Source organism: Sus scrofa, chromosome 18 (genome assembly GCF_054392235.1).
Source record: "Sus scrofa isolate SSC_HxYL_T2T_F1_AM1 chromosome 18, Sscrofa_HxYL_maternal_Yorkshire_Landrace_v2.0, whole genome shotgun sequence".
Classification (NCBI taxonomy): domain Eukaryota; kingdom Metazoa; phylum Chordata; class Mammalia; order Artiodactyla; family Suidae; genus Sus; species Sus scrofa.
Genome location: NC_139400.1, coordinates 23,094,239 through 23,117,385, shown reverse-complemented (window position 1 = coordinate 23,117,385; position 23,147 = coordinate 23,094,239). Strand labels below are relative to the sequence as shown.

Genomic DNA, 23,147 nt, shown 5'->3' with positions numbered 1-23,147 from the left:
TGCAAAATACTTGAGCAAACATTATCAAAGGAAGACATATAATGGCTAAGAAACATATGGCAAAGTGTTCAACATGGGACATGAAAATTAAAATTGCAGTGAGATACGACTTTATATTTAGGATGGCAAAAGCTTTTAATTTTAAAAAGCTGACAACTCCAAATAATGCAGAACAATGGAGCTTTAATAAATTGTTGGTGAGAGTGTAAAATTTTGTAACCACTTAAAAGGTTTAGCAGTTTTATTTTTGAATAAAGGACAATACGTAACTATCCCGTAACCAGCAGCTCCACTCCTAGGTATTAATATTAGAGACATAAAAATATATGTCCTCAAAAATAGTTACATGGAATTTTCATTTTCATCTTTATTCACAATAGCCAAAAGCTGGAAACAACTCAGAAGTCCATCAGTAGGAGAATGGATAACGAAACTATCATATAACCATATAGTGGCAGACATCAGCAGTAAAAAAGGAAAATGAAAAACTGGTAAACACAACATGGATGAATTCCAAAAACATTACACTGAGTTAAAGCGGCCAAAACCAGAAGACTACTTAATACATGATTACAGTTGTAGATACAAGTTGTAGAACAGGGAAATCTTGTTTATGGTGACGGAAATCAGTGGTTTTTGGAGGTGGGTGGGTGGTGGGGATCAACTGGGAAAGGGCAAGAGGGACCTTTCCAGGATGATAAAAATGTGCTGTATCTTGATAAGTGTATTGGTTATATGATTACATATATACATGCATATATATATATATACATGCATATATATATATACACACACACATACTTATTTAAAACTCAAACTTGAAGTGTACAATTAAAATCCGTACATTGCATTCTTTGTAATATATAAATTTTACTCAATTTAAAAAGTGTTCACAGAATTCCTGTCGTGGCGCAGTGGTTAACGAATCCAACTAGGAACCATGAGGTTGCAGGTTGGATCCCTGGCCTTGCTCAGTGGGTTAAGGATCTGGCATTGCTGTGAGCTGTGGTGTAGGTCGCAGATGTGGCTTGGATCCCGTGTTGCTGTGGCTGTGGCATAGGCCAGCTGCTACAGCTCCGATTCGACCCCTAGCCTGGGAACCTCCATATTGCCGCAGGAGCGGCCCTAAAAAAGGCAAAAAGACCAAAAATTAAAAAAATAGAAAGTGTTCACAATTCTCCATCCATGAATCCTCACCCTTTGAAATAACATCTTGCATTTTCTTCCATGAAGAGGTATACTCTCGTGCCCCATGTCTTGAATCTGAGATGGCCTATGACTTGCTTTAGCCAAACAGAATGTGGCAGAGATGATAGCATGCCAGTGTTGACCTAGGCTTCAAGAGACTTTATACACTTTTGCTTTCTCTTAAACCCTGTCCGTGGAGTTCCCATTGTGGCGCAGTGGTTAACAAATCCGACTAGAAACCATGAGGTTGCAGGTTCGATCCCTGGCCTTGCTCAGTGGATTAAGGGCATTGCCATGAGCTGTGGTGTAGGTCGCAGACACAGCTCAGATCCTGCGTTGTTGTGGCTCTGGCATAGGCTAGAGGCTACAGCTCTGATTCGACCCCTAGCCTGGGAACCTCCATATGCTGTGGGAGTGGCCCTAGAAAAGGCAAAAAGACAAAAAAAAAAGCAATTCCTAGAGTAGCTTATGGATAATGAAAGTATAGTGAAGATGAGCTGAGGTTATCCTAGATCAGCCAAACTTGCAGCTGATCAAGATACATGAGTGAACCTAACCAGTACCAGAAGAATCACCCAGCTAAGATAAATGTTGTTTTATGTCACTAAGTTTTGGAATAAGGTTCTTATGTAGGAAAAGTTAACTAACACTTATACCAGAATGGCTTAGAGTTCAATCTCTGTAGGAATAAACAGTGGCCCATGATCTGACCCATCACTTACTCTGAGCCTTTTATTCATCATTGAAAAATGGGGCATAAATCAGTCTTGGGAAAGGAATGCCTTTTATAATCAGTGCCCAAAGAATTTCTATAAAATGTTTAATTAAATTTTAAATAAATTAAAATTTTAATTAATTTTAAAAGCATTAATTAAATGATGTAGAAAGTTATCAGTAGATTTTCTAAAGTAGTCTCAAAGTTTACAGAGAGCAAATCATATGCCATTTGTACACAGACATTAGGTTAATTCCTCTCTGAGCCAAGCAGGCTCCTTTTAAGAGAGAAAAAAATAAAATAACCATGTAATCTAAGTGAGAAAATGATATGAGTTTGATATATTATATGAGTTTGATATATATTTGATGATATTAAATGAGTTTGCTGAACTGTTTTTAAAAGGGCATATATATGGCTTTATATATCAAGATGTAAAAAAAAAAAAAAGCAAGGCAAATAGCTGAAATTCCCAAAATTTTCAGAAAAATACTACATTAAAAGTTCATGATTAATTTTGGTTTGAATTGATTACATTTTCAACTAGTGAGGGTCTCACTTTGAAATTTCAATTTGCTTTATTTATTATTGGTTTATTTGGTTGTGTGTTGTTCATTTAACCCTGCAATGTACAGTGGTGCATATTTGCATCAGTATTCTAGTCCGTGTTTTTTCTGTAGCTAGACATGGCCCCTCTTCACTGTGTCACATACACTGCTATTGCTGAAGCAGTTGTACATGAAATCCCCAAAACGTGTTTGTCCAGAGATACTTGTTTCTCATCACTCAGTTGTTGTTGTTGTTGTTGTTTTTTTAATTTCAATAAATGTATTCGAGATCATCCAGGCTGGCTCCTTCTATTGGAGAATATTTATTCCCAGAGCCAAAACATAGTTTGACACATATCAGTCAGCAATAAAAGAAGAAAATTAGTCATCATCAAATACTTGTCCACTAAAAAGTGGGAACAGCTAGAGTAGTTGGGCCATGAAGTCATTTTTTTCCAATCAGATAGATCCTGGTCAAAAATGTGGTCCTAAAATTATAATGAAGAGAAGGAAAGCTGGTCTAGGTAAAGACAAAAATGGGGCTCCAAGGCTAGCGTTCCTCTGGGGAGACAAAAGAAACTTGACGCATGTATTTAAGCTTAGGGAAAAACCATTATCAAGCAGAAGACTGAAGATGCAGGGAAAGAGAATAAAAGGTGGAGGAAGATTCCCAGAGGTAGGTTAGAAAGGCATCAAGCATTCAAGAGAAATAGAAACTTGAGTATAACATCTATGATGACAATGACACAAATAAGCATGAACTACTCAACTATAATTTAGAACCAATTTGCAAATGGAATGTTACGGGTTTTGTGAAAGTGTGACCATGCTCATTGTTACTGCCAATGAACCCTTGATAAAATCCACCCTCACATAAAACACTAAATGTTAGCCTAGGTCTACCAATGAATAATTTGAAAATATACAATAAATTTTCTCATTTTCTTTTGAAGTCATATTCAAATAATGGTTTCTCTTTTTCTCCAGGTTGGACCCCTTCTTTTCCTGAGCCAGTGTACATCCCAACAGGCCTGGAGATGGAACCCCTTTACCCAAACTCCAAGGAAGATACTGTGGTTTATCTAGCTGAAGATGGTGGGTACATAGTGACACATGTTGCTATAAAATACAGTTTGGTACCTAGGCTAATGTCTTAAGTTATATTTGTTTTGCTGTTTATGGTGGAAATTGCAGGTTACTGGGAATTCTCTGACTCCAAAAACATGTTTGGTTACTGTTGATTCAAATACTGATTCAGTGCTAATTATAATCTTGAAGGTACATATCCTAATTTATGCAAAGTTACTTTAAAATAAAGCATTACGTTGACCATAAGAATGAAGTGTTTTACTTAGGTGGAATTAAGCTTCACGCCAGTTTTCAAAGAGTGCTCTGCAACTAACTATTGTTCCCTGTCTATAGGTCATGTTCATACAACCTTTCAAATGGTTTATTTTCATTTCATTTTAATGCACTTCTTGGGATTGCCATCCTTAAGAGGAATATATCCCACACTGCAAATAACATCTAAGATTCTATCTCAGGAAAGTGTTCTTTTTTTTTATTACTCAATGAACTTTATTACATTTATAGTTGTACAGTGATCATCACAACCCAATTTTATAGCATTTCTATCCTAAACCTCCAGCACATCCCCCTACCCCCCAACCTGTCTGATTTTGGAAACCGTAAGTTTTTTAAAGTCTGTGAGTCAGTATCTGTTCTGCTAAAACGTTCATTTTGTCCTTTTTTTTAGGTTCCATATGTAAGTAATAGCTTATGATGTCGGTGTCTCACTGTCTGACTTCTCTTAGCATGATAATTTCTAGGTTCATCCATGTTGCTGCAAATGCCATTATTTCTTTCATTTTAATGGCTGAATAATATTCCACTGTGTATATGTACCACATCTTCCTTGTCCACTCCTCTGTCGATGGACATTTAGGTTGTTTCCCATCATGACTCTTGTATATAGTACTGCAATGAACAGTCATGGTTTTCTCTGTAGAGATGCTCAGGAGTGAGATTGCTGGCAGGAAAGTGTTCTTAACACTCAGGATCAATAACTGCACTTTCAGAGCTCTGGTAATGCATAATCTCTGCTTTATCATAAGGTGTGCTAATAATCAAACATAGAAGTTTCAACATATATTCTAAGCCGTGCTGCTCCTAAAGCACCAGCATAAGGGACTGGAGGACTCCTGTATAATTTCACCATCACATTTTCTATATTTTAGAATATATATTAAAAGATGATTTCCAGGGAACGTATGTATTTTATTTAAAGAGCTGACAAAAAATAGATTAATAAGGATTGCTTCTTATACCGTAAGTGATTCCAGAAATTACACACTTGTGCATTTTTAAACAAGTGGAGTAAGAGAAGCAGCTCTGATTTTTTTTAAGTTGATTTCAAATGATTTATATAGCTAACCTACCTTAGTTTCCACACACAACTTAAATGAGATCTAATGTAAAATTAAAGTAGTTGAGGTGAGTCAGTCAAGGTCTTGTCAGGAATTGGATGGCATACCTGGAGTAATTTATAAAAGTTTAATAAAAGAATAACTTACAAAAGGGTGGACAGAATTAAGGGAACAAATGTAGGATAGTAAAGCAACATAGACTTGTCAGCAGAACAGAAGCATTATTTCTCCTGGGCCTGAAAGGGTCAGAGAACAGACTGATTTCCAGACCTATGGCTGTAGGAGAAGGAAGTCTCCAGACAACTGGGTATATAGAACTCTGGGTTGACGTTTTTTTTCCTTTTACATGTTTTTCTTTCTTTAAAGATACTATTCTGTTGTCCCATGACATCTGTTCTCTTTAGTAAAAAGTCAGCCATAATTTATATCATTGTTCCCTCTATATGATGTATTTTTTTCTCTTTGGCTGTTTTCAGCAGTTGGACTGTGATCTACATAGATTTGGTTATTTCTATATTTATCCTGCTTGGAGTTTGCCTAACCTTTTGGATCCATAGTTTAATAAGGTTCTTTGTTTTTTTGTGGGTTTTTTCCCCAAAATTTGGGAAAATTTTAGCCATTATTTCTTCACATACTTTTCATGTTGTTTGTTCTATCCTTTGCAATTCCAATTACACATATATTAGATTTCTTTTTTTCTTTCCTTCTTTTTTTTGGCTTTTCTTTTTTCTTTTCATTGCTTTTTAGGGCCACAAGTGCAGCATGTGAAGTTCCCAGGCTAGGGTAGGGGTTGAATCCGAGCTTCAGCTGCCAGCCTACACCACAACCATGGCAACGCTGCATCGAGCCATGTCTGGGACCTACACCATAGCTCAAGGCAATGTCGGATCCTTAACCCACTGAATGGGGCTAGGGATTGAACCTGCAATCGGGTTTGTTTCCACTAAACCACAAGGGGAACTCCAAGATTTCAAGCTATGACCTACATGTCACTGGATCTTTGTCTTTGCCTTTGAGTTTGGATAGTTTGTATACATTTGTTTCTAAGTTCACTGAGTCTTTTGCAGTATTCAGTTTCTTTTAAGCCTATCTAGCAAATCTTTCATTTCCGTTATTGTACTTTTTTATTTCTAGATTTTCCTTTTCGTTCTTTCTATAATTTCCATTTCTTTTTTTTGTTTTTTGTTTTTTTTTGCCATTGCTTGACCTGTTTATTCATCATCTCTGTCTTTACCTTTAAGTCTTTTAACATGTATTCATAGTCTTTCTCTGTTAATCCCACCATCTGGGTTATCTTGGGGTCTCTTGAATATGTGAATATATTATCTTGGGGTCTCTTAACTGTGTATATATATTTGTCAGATCAGATTTCCTGCTTCCCTGTATGCTTCTTAATTTTGTTACCACATGTGGGAAATTGTGAAAGATATATTGTAGTAATCTGTATTATGTTCTTTTTAAAATTATGTTGATTTTTTTTCCGGTAGGCAGCTAAATTGCTGGCAAATCATTTTACTTCATTTAGAATTGTTTTTTGTTGTTGTTGTTTGTTTTATATAAACAGGTCTCTTTTCATTTTGTTATTAGTTCTAGGTCATGGCTCTTACTCCTGGGTGTGGTTCTTAATGCCTAATATATAAGCTTTCTGGAGTCACAATTGAATGCCTGAAGTGTTCAGTGAAGTCTTTCTATTCTGGATAGATTGGAATTTCAATAAATCCCAGAATGTATATCCTCTGGGATCTCAGTTCCGCTGCAGCACACAGTCCTGTCTTCCTTAGTCTTAGCCTGTGCTTGTATGGCCAAGCCTTCATCCAAGGACTGGGGAACCATCATGTACAGGGAGACTATTCAAGTCCTCCCTGTATGTAGCTTTCTTCTCTCTGGTACCCGGGGTACCAGTTTCAGCGACCAAGGAAACAATTTTGCCCCCTCTGCTCAGCAAGACTGTTATGCTGTTAAGTGCCCTCTTCCTAAGAGATAGTTTAAAAGTAACCCCAGGAAGAAAACAAGAATTAAACATGAGCTTCTTTCATATATTTATCATCTTTCAAGAACCTTATATAATTCTGGTCTATATGTTGTCCAAATTCATGAAAACAACTCATATTTTTGGTCCAGTTTTATGGTCATTTACAGTGAAAGGACAACTTCAGAATCAATTCCTTCATTATAACCAGAAGTAGAATAAATATTTTTAATGTGAGAAATACATAAATTTATTTTAGGCCTTGCTTTTCTAAACATGCAGACGTTCTCACTTCAACATAAACTTAAACGTTAGTGTCAAATTACAATAAATTTACAATCCTTAGTGACACTTCAACTATATTGTAGCTCCACACTGCAGAATAGCCTGTGTACTTTAGCTATGGCATTATATCTTTATGGTCCTCTCTCATCAGCCTACAAAGAGCCATGTTTTGTGTATTCTCGAGTTGGGGGCAACCGAACACCCTTGAAGCAGCCCGTGGATAACTGTGATGATACTTTGATGTTTGAAGCAAGGTTTGAGAGTGGTAATCTACAGAAGGTAGTCAAAGTGTAGGTTTTAAATATTTTTATTTGAGGAGCTAGACTATAAGTGTTTGTTGTTTCCTATATTAAGTTTTAGTGTCCACTACAAACCATAGTTTTAGTATCTACTACAAACCAAATTCTTTGAAGTATAGATGCTAATTAGAGATTTTATTGTAAGGGCATGGGTATGGCAGGTTCTGGATTCAAATGATTTTGAGAACTATGAATTAAAGTTAACCAAGTTTCTGTACTGTACATTTTCAGTATGCCAATATGAGTTCTCCCCCCCCCACATACATGCAAACAGACACACAAACTGCTTTACAAACTTCTTTAAATTAAATTTTGGCGTATAGTGGATTTACAACATCAAACTTTTTTAGTTCTTTGGATGAGTGTTGTATAAAATATGCTTGAGAACGTGCATGTAATCCAGAAATACTCTTATTTAAAAATTTTTTATGAGAAAGTTTAAACATACACTTAAATACAGAGTGCAATACAGTTCTACGTTAACTTCCACATACCATCACCTACCTTCAGCAGCTCTCAAGGTTTTGCAACATTCATTTCACCAGTTTCTAGTTCACTATGTATAACTACACACACAAACCCGCATACACACACAAGTGCATAATGTTGATAGAACAGGAAATTACTTGGTAAAGGAAAAAAGTCACAACTAACCAGGTAGAATTGTTATATATCTAAGAAATATACTAATGAAATTATTTTTGCCTTTATTTTGCCTTTATTATGACTAATTATGGGGGATGCAAATAGTTATCAAATATACTTCCTGTCCTCAGTTTAAAATTTTTTAATCCATATGCTCATAGTAATTTTTGTGTACATATAGAAATACCTATCACCTAAGAAGGGTTAAAAAGTATATATTTTGGAGTTCCTGTCGTGGCGCAGTGGTTAATGAATCTGACTAGGAACTGTGAGGTTGCAGGTTCGATCCCTGGCCTTGCTCAATGGGTTAAGGATCCGGTGTTGCCATGAGCTGTGGTGTAGGTCGCAGATATGGCTTGGATCCCACGTTGCTGTGGCTCTGGTGTAGGCCGGTGGCTGCAGCTCCAATTGGACCCCTAGCCTGGGAACCTCCATATGCCGTGGGAGCAGCCCTAGAAAAGGCAATCTAATATAAAACAGAAATATATGTCTGAAGTAAAAAAACAAACATTGGACTTTAATTCAGTTTTAAGAACTCTTTAATCACTTCTTTTATAGGAAACATAGTTGGGTTGAAATATTTTTATCAAATGCCATTTTTTATATGCCTCTTGAATTACAAAGGAATTAAAAGGCTTTAGAATTAGCATAGAAGCAGTATCATCCAATAAAAGAGAATATTTCAAAACTTTAATCTTTTGCAATTACTTGCTATTAGATACTGCCTAAATAAACATTGTTTCTTGAATAAAAAGCTTTCTATGAATAGGTAGTTTATTATTTTACGTTTATTATGACTTTTATTATTTAATTTAAACTTGAATGTCATTTTTACATTTTTATGTGCTTTTTTCCCCCTTCTTTTTTTTTGTGTGTGTGTGTTTTAGAGCAGAATATGAATACCAGCTAACTGTGCGCCCTGACCTGTTCACAAATAAACATACACAGTGGTTCTATTTCCAAGTCACTAATACCCAAGCAGGAATAGTCTACAGATTCACTATTACCAATTTCACCAAGCCTGCTAGTCTTTATAATCGGGGTATGCGCCCACTATTTTATTCTGAAAAAGAGGCCAACGCTCATAATGTTGGCTGGCAGAGAATAGGAGACCAAATCAAGTATTATAGAAACAACCAGGGGCAAGACGGGCGCCATTATTTCTCTCTTACGTGGACATTTCAATTTCCACACAATAAAGATACCTGCTACTTTGCTCACTGCTATCCATACACTTACACCAACCTGCAAGAATACCTTTCTAGCATCAATAATGACCCAGTTCGGTCAAAGTTTTGTAAAATCCGTGTCTTGTGCCACACTCTGGCCAGGAACATGGTGTACGTTTTAACGATTGCCACCCCCTTGAAGAACAATGACTCAAGAAAGCGAAAGGCTGTGATTTTGACTGCAAGGGTACATCCAGGAGAAACCAACAGCTCTTGGATCATGAAGGGATTCCTAGATTATATTTTAGGAGACTCAAGTGATGCACAGTTGCTTCGGGACACTTTCATCTTCAAGGTGGTACCCATGCTGAATCCAGATGGTGTGATTGTAGGAAATTATCGGTGTTCCTTAGCTGGACGGGATTTAAACCGTAACTATACATCTCTTCTGAAGGAATCATTTCCTTCTGTTTGGTATACCCGGAACATGATCCGTAGGTAAAATAAGCCTCAAAGTACCCTGTGCTAATTTAGTAAACTTGGTAGTAGTTTTGCTCCCACAATCCCACTCACTATACTTTAACTTTTCTTTAGATACCTGAACTATAGCTACTTAATTTTTCCCTCATTCTTCCCAACTCTGCTTCTCTGCCTTTCTGGTATTACGCCACTATATTCACTAGCTTTCTTTTAAATAATGAAATGGACTCTAGAATTATTTTAATGGCTTTGTGAAACTTATGATTAAATTTGCACATCCCAAATTTGGTTTCCTGCTAAAGCTAGTGGTAGCACTGATGTTTATTTGGGGTTAACAAATATTGGATTAAATGAGAACATTATCATCAAAGTGCCCAGAATAGGACTTGGAACATTGGAAGCTCTAAATGTATTCAGTGTTTCCTCAAATGTAAAAGGAAAAAAAAAGTTGTTAATGAATTAGATATAGATGTAAAAACTCCTTGTAAAGCTATTTAGAATTGTTCAAATGTTACAATAATAAGTTCTATTATGGAGAATGTTCATATCCTCATCCAGCTTTGTTACCAGGGTCCCTCGTGCAAGCACAAGAGCACTGTGTGAAGGAGCAGGACCTCAGCTATACCTCCAGTTCCCCAGAGGAGCTGACAGGGTTTAGGAGTATTCAGCATGGCTCCAGTTACCTTCGTTCAGCCTCAGCTTTCACTTTCCTGTTAATCCTTTTATCTGCTTGTACCTATGGGGAGTGAAGGCCAGAGCCCCACAAAAAGGAGTGAAAACTCTTGATTTATACTCTCTACAAATGTGGGCTCCAGGATTCCCTGAAGTTATTTGGGAAATATTTGAACGTTAAAGAGTAACCTTTGACTTCCTTATTTTCCTGGGGGTGGCAGATAGTGAAAAGAGAGCTGAATAAATTTGCAAAGTGGTATCCTGGATTGGATTCTGGGACAGGAAAAAGGACATTAGGGGAAAACTAGTGAAATCCAGATAAGGTTGGGAGTTTAATTAATAGCCATGTACCAATGTTGTCTCCTTAGTTTTGACAATGTGTCATGGTTATGTGATACATTAATATTAGGGGGAACTGGATGAGGGGTATGGAAACTCTACTATTTTTGCCATGTTTATGTAAATGTAAAGTTATTCCAAAAATTAAAAGGTTTTTTGTTGTTGATATATAGAAAGAGAGCTGATGGAATGCCTATTAGGGTATTTATAATGTTGGCTTAATGCTCTCTGACATTAAGGGTGCCTGGCCCAACACAAGATAGATTATAGGCCAAGGCCCCCTGGCTTGTCTCTATGGAAAATATTTTATATGTCTTGGTTCTTCTCAAATTGCCTTGTAAGAAGGTTAAGGCAGGAATCTATTCAGTGAGTTTCAGAAAGGCTTCCAAGAAAGGAAAATACTTTAATGCAATTCATCATAGGCAGATAAATGGAATAAAAGTCATGTATGTATGGAAAGGTGAAGATACTTAAGATTAAATATATTTAAAGTATTTGAGAATAATAAGAGAGTGGATTTTAGTATAGGATACTTAGTGTAAGGTACTAAGAATATCCTAACTGTGGGTAAGGAAAAAAATCCCTACTGTTTCTAAAGTGATTTAAGTTAGTATAAGATGAGACAACCTACTATCCTGTTGCACTTCAAAAGTAGTAACCTTTATATGAGATTTAATTACTTAAAAATTTCCTTTTGACTCACTTATAAGAAACCAAAAGTTCATTAAAACTGGGGAAACATTGGTTTAAAAATGTGTAGCATATCTCATTTAAGGACCTAACTTGATATTCTTACTTTATAATCTAGTCCTTTTTCTAAAAATTTATAATGATCATATGGTGTCTTTATGTCAATCTTATTTTATTGACTAGGATTTATTGGGCACAAATGAAAAAGGACAGTAAATTAATACACATAACAGATGCTGGCTTGGGATTTCACTATACTTTAAAAGAGTAATGTTTCAAATAGAAACTATGCTTTGAATATTTTGATTTTAGAACTTAATATTTTTTGTTATAAAAGTAATACATTTCATATTACTACAAATTGATAACATTTGGTATTTATTCTTCCAGATATAACAAATAGTATATGTCATTTTGGTTATTTAAGTAATATAATAATGCCACATAAAGTTTGGTAATAGGAAAAATAAAGGCCAAAATGCCCATAATCCTACAACCTTAACACCACTATTTTTCACCTTTTGAAAGCCTGTCTGTTAGTTTTTTTCCAGAACCAGTTTGGGAGGCTTATTTTTTATTTAACATTCATTGAATGGCTAAATTGCAGGCTAAGAACTATGCTCTTAAGAAAGGATTTCTTTAAATTATTTATTAGAAATTTACCAGAGAAACAATCATTTCAAACTTTGTTTCCATTTTCCTCAAAACTGTATTTACTCACCACATTACTCGGGATTAAATATTAGTTGTCATCAGGTACTAAAATTTTTTACACATATTTGGGTTCTTATGTGCATAGCACTGTTCTAGATGTTTTGAAGCATTCCCTATCCTTAATGAGATTAAATATCAAAAATATAAAACTTGCCTAGGCAAGTGCCAAGTAAATGGTACCATTATTAAGTGCCTCAGGAGTTCAAAAAAAGAAAAATCTATGGGCTTGACTAGTTAGAGAAGAAGTAAGACGTGAGGTTGGTGTTGAGGGATAAGGGATAATATTTGCATTTACAAAGATGAAGAAAGATATTTCAGTCAGAAAGAATCTGAGTGAGGGCTAATGGGCACCTCACCTAGTGCTGTTTTCTGTGTACAATAAAAAATCGATTTCTGCCTTAAGAAAAAAAAGTTGCACTTCATAATTTTTAAAAAGCCCCTCTGCTGACCCCCAAGTGGTTTTGCAGTAGGAACTACAATTCATTTGGGGATCTGATTCAGCTTAACATGGGGCCTATTTTATAAGAACTGAATTTCGCTTTTCATTCTCTAATATACTGTAACCTGACTTGGTACTGGTTCAGCCTTCAAATATATGTTTAATTTCCAGGTAGTGCTTAGCCACTGTGATGTTAGAAATTTAAATGAAAATATTAAAATGGTTCTCAAAAACAAAAAAAAAGGAATCCTGTTGGACAAAGTCTTAGGAGTAGGTAGATTTTATCCTTTTTTATACAATTAATAGGAACTCATTGTAGGTATTTTTAAAGTTGTATATTAATAAAAATATGCAGTATAGGTAAAAAAAAAAACAAGCTGAAAACTAGGCTATAAGAAATTCTATTCACGTAGTTACAACTGTAGGAAAAGAATGCATAGGGAAAATGTAGTAACTTGTTTTTCTTCTTGGTAGACTGATGGAGAAACGAGAGGTTATTTTATATTGTGACCTTCATGGCCACAGTAAGAAAGAGAACATCTTCATGTATGGCTGTGATGGTGGTGATAGATGCAAAGCTTTGTATTTACAGCAACGGATCTTTCCACTTATGCTCAGCAAAAATTGTCCAGATAAAGTAAGCACCTTTAAGATTTTCACTTTACTACATATTGTGCATGTAAGACAGCAGATAGTCTTAGTCAGTAAATTGCTTTATTATTTACTTATTTTGACTGATGTATACAATTGACCATGTAAAATGTTTAGTGACCAATAATTTGAAATATAAAGAAAAATGCCCATTATCCTGCCACCATACTTAATGATAAAAGACTGTCTTCCTCCTAAGGTCAGTAACAAGGCAAGGGTGTCCACTCTTACCCCTTCAATTCAGCCTTATACTGGACGTTCTAACAAGTGCAATAAGGCATGAAAAAGAAATAAAAGGCAGACAGATTGGAAAGGAAGCAGTGAGGACAACACGATTGTCTTCATAGAAAATACGAAGCAGGAGTTCCCGTTGTGGTGCAGTAGTTAACGAATCTGACTAGGAACCACGAGGTTGCAGGTTCAATTCCTGGCCTTGCTCAGTGGGTTCAGGATCCGGCGTTGCTGTGAGCTGTGGTGTAGGTTGCAGACGCGGCTCGGATCCCACGTTGCCATGGCTCTGGTGTAGGCCAGCGGCTACAGCTCCGATTCAACCCCTAGCCTGGGAACCTCCATATGCCGTGAGAGTGGCCCTAGAAAAGGCAAAAAGACAAACAAAAAAACACACGAAGCAATCCGCAAAAACTCCTAGAGCTAATCAGTGAGTTTAGCAATGTCATAGGATGGATACAAGGTTAACCCACAAAAACCAACTTCATTTCTATATACTCACAGTGAACAACTAGAAATCCAAGTTAAAAACAATAACATTTACCATAGCTCCAAAATAAGCGAAATACTTGTGATGGCAAAGGAATGGCACAAGAGAATTTTTAAGAGTTGATAGAATTGTTTTGTATCCTGATAGTGGTGGTGTTTATACAAATCTTTATATGTGTTAAATTCACAGAATGGAAAACAAAGTCAACTTTAAAAATTGTGTGGTAATTAAAATTACAAAAATGCATGATACTGATGTTATACAACTATCTTTCAGATTATCTTTCATATGAAAATAAAGTATCTCTATTCTATTTTGAAAACTACAGCACTGATCTTCATTCCTAAATATGTTCAGGCTCCTTCCTATAACTGTTTTAAAGTCAACACTATCAAGACTTAATCAACTAGGAGTTCCTGCTGTGGGTTAAGGATCTGGTATTGTCTCTGAGGTGGAAGGGTTCCATTCCTGGCCCAGTGTAGTAGGTTAAAGATCCAGCATTGCTGCAGTTGTGGCACAGTCTGCAGCTGTGACTTAGATTTGATCCTTGGCCTGGGAACTTCCATATGCTGCAGATGTAGCCAAAAGAGGAAAAAAAAAAAAAAAAAAAAAAAAAAAAAGAATCCACTAGTTTTGAATGCAGTGTTATATATAGACTAAAAAGTAAAACTTATTAGAGTTCCTATTGTGGTGCAGTGGAAATGAATCCAACTAGGAACCATGAGGTTGTGGGTTCAATCTCTGGCCTCACTCAGTGGGTTAAGGATCTGGCGTTGCTGTGAGCTATGGTGTGGGTCGCAGATGTAGCTCAGATCCTGCGTGGCTGTGGCGTAGGCTGGCGGCTACAGCTCTGATTAGACCCCTGGCCTGGGAACCTCCATATGCTGTGGGTGCAGCCGTAAAAAAAATAAATAAAAGACAAAATAAAATTTATTGCCAGAATTTAATTCTGTATTTCTATTTATTTATTTATTTTTTGTCTTTTGTTGTTGTTGTTGTTATTGTTGTTGTTGTTGTTGTTGTTGCTATGTCTTGGGCCGCTCCCACGGCATATGGAGGTTCCCAGGCTAGGGGTCGAATCGGAGCTGTAGCCACCGGCCTACGCCAGAGCCACAGCAACGCGGGATCCGAGCCGCGTCTGCAACCTACACCACAGCTCACGGCAACGCTGGATCGTTAACCCACTGAGCAAGGGCAGGGACCGAACCCGCAACCTCATGGTTCCTAGTCGGATTCGTTAACCACTGCGCCACGACGGGAACTCCCCTTTATTTTATTTATTTATTTATTTTTTGTCTTTTGTTGTATTTCTCAGAAATGTAAATATATCATCCTTAAAGTGAGTTATTTCCATTAGTCAGGAAATAAAAGCAGTTCCAGAAGTTTTTGCCCTCCTTTTTCATTGAGAGTTCAACTTCCTAAAAAAGACATTGTGATTAGAAAAGCAATGGGTCTCATTTTTATTTGCTTCTTTCCAGTTTTCATTCTCAGCTTGCAAGTTTAATATACAGAAGAGCAAAGAAGGAACAGGAAGAGTGGTAATGTGGAAAATGGGAATCAGGAACAGCTTTACCATGGAGGCCACTTTCTGTGGATCTACCCTGGGTAAGATCAAATATCCTCATTCATGACTGTCAGAGCTTTAAACCAAAGAGACATTTTTAATATGTAAGATTAATAGTGTAGACAACTGGATAGTGAGCACTTTCTTCCTACTTAGATGTAGACTCATAGCTAATCAGTTCTGTAAATGAGATGAATAAACAAACTCCCATTCTAGGCATCTCTATCTGATCATTTTCCTCTGTTTAGAAAAGGAAGTTTTAACATATATATAGAATTCTTACTTGGTTGTTTCATAAACTAATTTTTAATTGCTTGTTTTGGGGGTGTGTGTGTGTGTGTTTTTTTTTAAGAGGGAGTTCCTACAGATGACTAATGATTTCAAGAAAAAGCAATGCTCATAAAAATATAAGGATAGAAATATTTTTGATGGATTTGCTCTTTGTAAGGCAAAATAGACTGGGCTGTGTTTTGGTTTTTGTCAATTTATGTTTTACTTGTTTCCTTAAACTAAAAATAAAAATGTGCTCTAGTTCCATTAGAAAGCTTTTAGTCACACCTATCATATCTTTAGAATGACACATATTATGGTAATTGTCACATTATTAGAAAATGTATCAATTCAAAGGAAAGTGCTGGAAATCCATATGTGTTAACTTATGGCTTGTTTTTAAAGCACCTTGAAATTGATATGACATGATTAATGATGATGAAAACATTGAAATATTTACCTACATTTTCCTCTAAGAAATTATCTAAGTTGATTAGAGTGCTTATAACTGGCAATCAAGTATTCCATTACTTTCTTACTGAGTTTTCTGCTGCCTTGCAACACAGACTAATCTGTATTGTCACCTTTGGTCTAAGTGGTGGAGAGGAATGAAGGAAGCAGTAAGCTCTTAGATGACCTGTCCCAGTGTAGAAAATAAGGGACAGAATATGGAATCATATCAGATATTTTATTTATACTCTGTTTTGCAACTTAGGCCTACCTGCTTTAAAAAAATGTTTAACTCACTTTCAAGGGTGGATAAACTTATTAATGTTTTAGGTAATAAAAGAGGCACTCACTTCAATACAAAAGACTTGGAGTCGATGGGATATCATTTTTGTGATTCTCTCTTGGACTACTGTGATCCAGACCGAACCAAGGTAAGTAAAGTCCATTTGGTAATAGATCAGCCTCCAGTTTCTGAGATAATGAAACCTGCCTGTAGGCCTACAGCAGTGTTATTCCTATACCCCAATAGTGTTCAGTGGGTTTTGGCACTTGATATTCCAGATATCTATATTCAGTTAGTTCAATTAGGAAATAAAGTTGTTTTATAATTAATTCATCTGTCATTTTCTCCTAGTATTATAAATGCCTAAAAGAACTAGAAGAAATGGAAAAACATATAAACTTGGAAAAAGTCCTTGATGATTCAGATACTTCTCTGAAAGAAGTTACATTGGATCTAGAGTCTAGGTAAGTCAAGATGGTGGAAGCAGTATAATTTGTTGTGCTGGTCTGTGATAATTTATAATAATACTAGAATACAATTGTCCATCTGTACTGAAAATCCTGGCTATAGGTGGAGGAAAATTTTTTCCCATGCACATTATGTTGACCAGACCTCATCAAGCCTTCATTTATTTATTTATCTATTTAAATAGTATTAATTGAGCACCTACTATGTACTCTTTGTGAAAGATATAAATTACTTTTGGTTTTTTTTTGAAAGTATAGATAATTTACAATGTCATGTTAGTTTCAGGTGTATAGCAGTAATTCAATCATACATACATATATCTATTTTTTACAGATTCTTTTCCCTTATAGGTTATTACAAAATAATGAGTACAGTTCCCTATGCTATATAGTAGGTCCTTGTTGGTTATCTATTTTATATATAGTAGTGTATATATGTTAATCCCAAACTCTTAATTTATCCCTCAAATTGTTTTTAATGTTGTCATTACTCAAAAAACTAACACATTTGTAGAGATGCCATATAAATAATCTAAGCCAGTGAATAGTAAGTGCAGAATTTAATTTAATGCCAACAGAATGTTACTAGAAAGAAGGTACTAATTTTAGTACAGTTCCTATAGGAAAACAGAACAAATGTTTGATTCTTCTCCTTTATAAATTTTCAAACTTTGAGTTAGTGTTCCTGCAACCTCCAGTGGTAACTAATAAGTTTGTTTGCAGATAGAAGATTATCATTTTGAACTCATGGATTTGTTTATATTTATATTTGATATGATAGTCAATTTCAGTCATTATTCTTCTAATATCATCTAATGCCTGAAACTATCAAACATCTACACCTTTTTAAACATCCCTCTTATAATTAGAACTATTTCTACCATTTCAATGAGATAATAAAGTAAAAGTAACAGTTGAAAATTTAAAATGCCACCAAAACATTCTGTAAATTAAAATAATTTTTTTTTTTTTTTTTTGTAGTAGCCATGGCTCTGACAGTTCAGAATCCAATGACTCTCAGACTTACCTCCTCAAGTTAAGTTCTCAGGTATGATTGAAAATTTCTGCCTATGATATGGATACACTAAATAGGAACTCTTCTTACTGTGACTAACAGTCAAGCAAAAAGAAGTCTAAAGTTGTCTAATTATTGTATCACACAATTATTTCTTCCTTATTATATACCACATCCTTAAATCATAGAATTTTCTAACCTTAGGGTTTCTCAACACCCCTGCTTCACTGATGAGACCCGTTGATCCACTGAGATTAAATTACTTCTGAAAAGCCATACCACTTGTTAATGAGATAACATATATCATTTGACTGCTAGTCTAATATTCATTTATTTATTTAACTATATACTGAGTTCTGACTGTGTGCTTGGGAATATAGCAGTGAACAAAGCAAGACAAAAATCCTTGCCTTTTGTGGTTTATATTCTCATTGTTAGGTTGTTTGCTTTCTTTGATGTTGACTTCTATGAGCTGTTTGTGGATGTTGGATATTAACCCATTATCAGTGGTATCGTTTGCAAATATTTTCTCCCATCCAGTAGGTTGTCTTTTCATTCTGTTGATGGTTTCCTTGACTGTGCAAAAGCTTTTAAGTTTTTTTTTTTCAAAAGCTTTTAAGTTTAATTAGGTCCCATTTGTTTGTTTTTGTTTTCCTGTGCTTTGGATGGCCAATCCAAAAATATTGCTACAATTTCTGTCAAAGAGTTCTGCTTATGTTTTCCTCTAGGAGTTTTAAGTTTTCCAGTTTTCCAGTAGGTCTTTAATCCATTTTGAGTTTATTTTTATATATGGTATAGAGAATGTTCAAATTTCATTCTTCATTGCTTATTGAAGAGACTTTTTTCCATTGTGTATTCCTGCCTCCTTTGTCATAGACTAATTGACCATAAGTGCCTGGGTTTATTTTCAGGCTCTCTATTCTGTTCCATTGATCTATGGGTTTGTTTTTTGTGCCAGTACCATGCTATTTTGATTACTATAAGCTTTGTAATATAGTCTGCATTCAGGTAGCATGATTCCTCCGGCTCTTTTCTTCTTTCTCAAGATTGTTTTGACTGTTAGGGGTCTTCTGCATTTCCATACAAATTTTAAAATTATTTATTCTAGTTCTGTGAAAAATGCCATTGGTATTTTGATAGAGATTGCATTGAATCTGTAGATTGCCTTGGGTAGTATGGTCATTTAAAAATATTAATTCTTCCAATCCAAGAATAAAGTGTATCTTTCTATCTCTTTGTGTCATCAAGACAAAAGGCCCTGAAGGTGACTAAGAGGTCGTAGGGCCACTAACACCTAGGTTTTAATAGGGCAGACAGCTTCCAACAGAGACCACGGAGGCAGGCCACCTGAAGCTGTGAGCTATGGTGTGGGCAGGGTCCTGACAGAGACCAGGCATGAGTAGCACCCTGCCAAGCTGTTGGAGTGATGTTGTTAATCCAGTGGGTCCAGAAGGCAGAGCACTAAGCCAAGGAGGATTATTCATGACCTTTAAGACTTCACCAAATCTGCTTTGCTGGGTTTTGAGCTTGCTTGGTGCCTATAACCCCCATCTTTCTTTCCTGTTTCTCCTTTTGCATTGGAAATGTCTATCTTGTGCCTATCCCACAGTTGTATTTTGGAAGCACATAACTTGGCTTCATGGGTTCACAACTAGACAGGAACTTAACCTCGGGATGAATCATTTTGAGTCTCATCTATATCTGATTTAGATGATATGGAGATGAGACTTTGGAGTTTAGAGTTGATTCTGAAATGAGTTAAGACTCTGGGAGTTTGGGGGATGGAATGAACATGCTTTGCATATGAGAAGGACATGAATTTGGGATCAGGAGTGAAATGCTATGGTCTGAATATTTCTGTCCCTCCAAAAGTTGTATGTCGAAATTATAATTCCAGATATTATGGTGCTAGAAGGTAGGGCCTTTGGGAGGTGATTATGTCATGAGAAGAGAGCTCTCTGAATGAGGTTAGTGCCTTATAAAAGAGGCTCCAGAGAGATCCCTAGCCCCTTCTGCCACATGAGGATACAACAAGAAGTATGCACCCAAACGAAAGCTCTCACCTGACAATACTGACACCCTCATCTTAACTTCCAGCCTCAAGAACTATGAGAATATTTCCATTATGTATAAGCCACCCAGTCTGTAGTACTTTGTCATAGCAGGTGAACAGACTAAGATGTCGTATTCACTTTCTGTTGCCAAGTAACTACTCCATACCTTAGCAGCTTGAAACAACAAACATTTATCATCACACGGTTTCTGTGGGTCAGGAATTCAGAAGTGGCTTATCTGGGTGATTATCTAAAGTCTCTCAAAAGATTGCAATGAAGGTATTGGTCGGGTTGTGGAATCATATAAAGGCCTGATTGAGGAAGGATCCATTTTTCAGTTCGCTTACATGTTTATTGACAGATCCAGTTCCTCACAGCCTGCTAGGCTGGAGTCTCAGTTCCTTATTGGCTGTTGGCTAAAGTCTTTCCTTAGTTCATGGCCATGTGGGTTTCTCCATATAGCCACTCACAACACGGAACTAGCTTCCATCAGAATGAGCAAGTAAGAGAGCAAAAGAGGACACGCAAGATAGAAGCGACAGTCTCACTGCAGCCTAATCTCAGAAGCAGAATCCCACCATGTTTGTCATGTTTTATTCATTAGAAGCTAGTCACTAGGTTGAGCCCAATGACCTAGCATTACAGAAGGGTATGAATACAAATAGATGGTGATCATTACAGGCCATCTTATAGACTGTGTACCACAGATGTAAAAGCCATTACTTTAATTTGATCTTTGTCTCAAGGCCGTGTTGAAGCCAACCTTGAAATTCTAGGATTTGGGGTTCTCTGTTTTTCCTCTCAATTCAGTTTTTTGTCTAAATAATTTTGAACTGATTTCTTTTCTTGTAGCACCTTATCAAATGATGCTAGCAACAATCAACTCATACTCTAAACTTTCTGCTTCAAAATCTCTGTCCTTTGACTCAGATCTGTTAGGTACATTTTCTCTCTTTCATACTATCACAGAAGACAGTTTTGCTAAATGTATCACCTCTACCTAACTTGTGTCACTAATTTCCCAGCTTCCTATAACAGTTTCTAAACCACCTGTTGTTACTTACTCACAAAGCCAGTGACTTTCATATAGTTTAGGTTCTTATTAGGACAGGATCCCACTTCTAGGCATCAATTTCTACACTGTTCATACTTTATTCATTAAAACATATTTCTTATCATCTATATTCTAGTCCACTGGTCAATATTTCTGTCCTAATGCCAGTACCACACTATTTTGATTCCTGTAGCTATGTAGTAAGTTTTGAAATTAGGAAATGTGAGCCCTCCAGTTTTGCTCTTTTTCAAGATTGGTATTCAGGGTTCCTTAGGGTTCCATATGAATTTCAGAATGAATTTTTCTATTTCTGCCACAAATGTCATAGGAATTTTGATAGGAATTGCCCCTAATCCATAGACTGCTTTGGATAGTATTGACATTTTAATAATATTAAGTCTTCTGATCAGTCAGCAAGGGGTGTGTTTCTACTTATTTATGTCTGCTTTACTTTCAGCAGTCCTTTGTAGTTTTCATTGTACAGTTCTTTTATCTCCTTGGTTAAGTTAATTCCCAAATATTCTATTCTTTTTGATGCTATCGTACATGGAATTGTTTTTATAATTTCCTTTTCTGATCATTATTCATGTATAGAAATGCAGCTGTTTTTTTGTATGTTGACTCTATCCTGATACTTTGCTGAATTAATTTATTAGGTTAAACAGTGTTTTGGTGGAATCTTTAGGATTTTTAAATATCAAATATCATCTGCAAACAGATCATTTTACTTTTCCTTTCCAATTTAGATAACTTTTATTTCTTCTTATTTATTTCTCTGGCAAGAACTTCCAATACTATGTTCAATAGAAGTGGTGAAAGGAGACATACTTGCCATGTTCCTGCTCTTAGAGGAGGTGCTTTCAGTCTTTCTCCATTGAGTGTGATGTTTGCTATAGGTTTTTCATAGATGATTTTTATTATTTTGAGGTAGTTTCTTTCTCTGACTAGTTGCTTGAGTTTTTTTTTTTTTTTAATCATGAAAGGGTACAAAGTTTTGTCAGATGCCTTTTTTGCATCGATTAAGGTGATCATATGTTTCTTTTTTCCTTCATTATATCAATTTGGTGTATTTATTGATCAATATTATATGTTAAACTATCCTTGCATTCCAGGAATAAATCCTCTTTGGTCATGATGTACAATCCTTTTAATATGCTGCTTAATTTGGTTTGCTGGTATTTTGTGGAGGATTTTTGCATCAGAGTTCTTAAGGGATATTGGTCTTTAGTTTTCTTGTAATGTTTTGTCTGGCTTTGACATCAGGGTAGTGCTGGCCGTATATGAGTTAGGCAGTGTTCCTTCCTATTCACTTTTTTGGAAAAATGTGTGAGAAATAGCATTAGTTCTGCTTTAAATGTTTGGCAGAATTACTGGAGAAACTGTCAGGTCCAGGGCTTCTTTTTTGGAGTGGAAGTGGGGGGAGGGAGAATTTTGATTACTCATTCAATCTACTTATCTAGTTATACGTCTATTTGTATTTTCTATTTCTTCTGAGATAGTCTTGGTAAATTTTGTGTTTCTAGGAATTTGTCCATTTCATCTAAGTTATACAGTTGTTCATAGTACTCTCTTAGAATCTTTATTTCTGTAGAATTGGTAGTACTATCCCCACTTTCATTCCTGATTTCAGTACTTTTTCTTCTTAGTCCTAAGCTAAAGATTAGTCAGCTTTGTTGATCTTTTCAAAGAATCAACTTTTGGTTTGATTTTTCTCTGTTTTTCTATTTTCTATTTCATTTGTCTGTGCTCTAATCTTTATTATTTCCTTCCTTCTGCTGGCTTTGGATTTAGTTTTTCTTCTTTTTTTAGTTCCTTAAGTTGTTTTTCTAATTGAAGTACAGTTGATTTACAATGTGTGTTTCAAACGTGCAGCGAAGTTATTCATATATATATATATATATATATATATATATATATGATATATTCTTTTCCAGGTTATTATAAAATACTGACTCTAGTTCACTGTGCTATATATATAAATAGGTCCTTGTTGATTATCTATTTTATATATAGTTGTATATGTTAATCCCAAACTTCTAATTT

At 35.7% G+C, this 23,147-nt stretch overlaps 2 protein-coding genes across 3 annotated transcripts in view; one reads left to right on the top strand and one right to left on the bottom strand.

The window, feature by feature from the left end:
• CYREN (cell cycle regulator of NHEJ) overlaps window positions 1-23,147 on the bottom strand; it is a 139,007-nt gene that overhangs the window by 32,822 nt on the left and 83,038 nt on the right. The window lies entirely within an intron of this gene.
• Window positions 1-23,147, top strand: part of AGBL3 (AGBL carboxypeptidase 3) — a 99,377-nt gene that overhangs the window by 32,270 nt on the left and 43,960 nt on the right. For both annotated transcript variants that reach the window (XM_085005399.1, XM_085005400.1), the window contains exons 5-12: window positions 3,439-3,546; window positions 7,283-7,421; window positions 8,963-9,742; window positions 13,053-13,215; window positions 15,426-15,552; window positions 16,562-16,662; window positions 16,866-16,978; window positions 17,963-18,029. In XM_085005399.1, coding sequence (XP_084861525.1) covers window positions 3,439-3,546; window positions 7,283-7,421; window positions 8,963-9,742; window positions 13,053-13,215; window positions 15,426-15,552; window positions 16,562-16,662; window positions 16,866-16,978; window positions 17,963-18,029 — 1,598 coding nt within the window. The remainder of the gene's footprint in view (window positions 1-3,438; window positions 3,547-7,282; window positions 7,422-8,962; window positions 9,743-13,052; window positions 13,216-15,425; window positions 15,553-16,561; window positions 16,663-16,865; window positions 16,979-17,962; window positions 18,030-23,147) is intronic.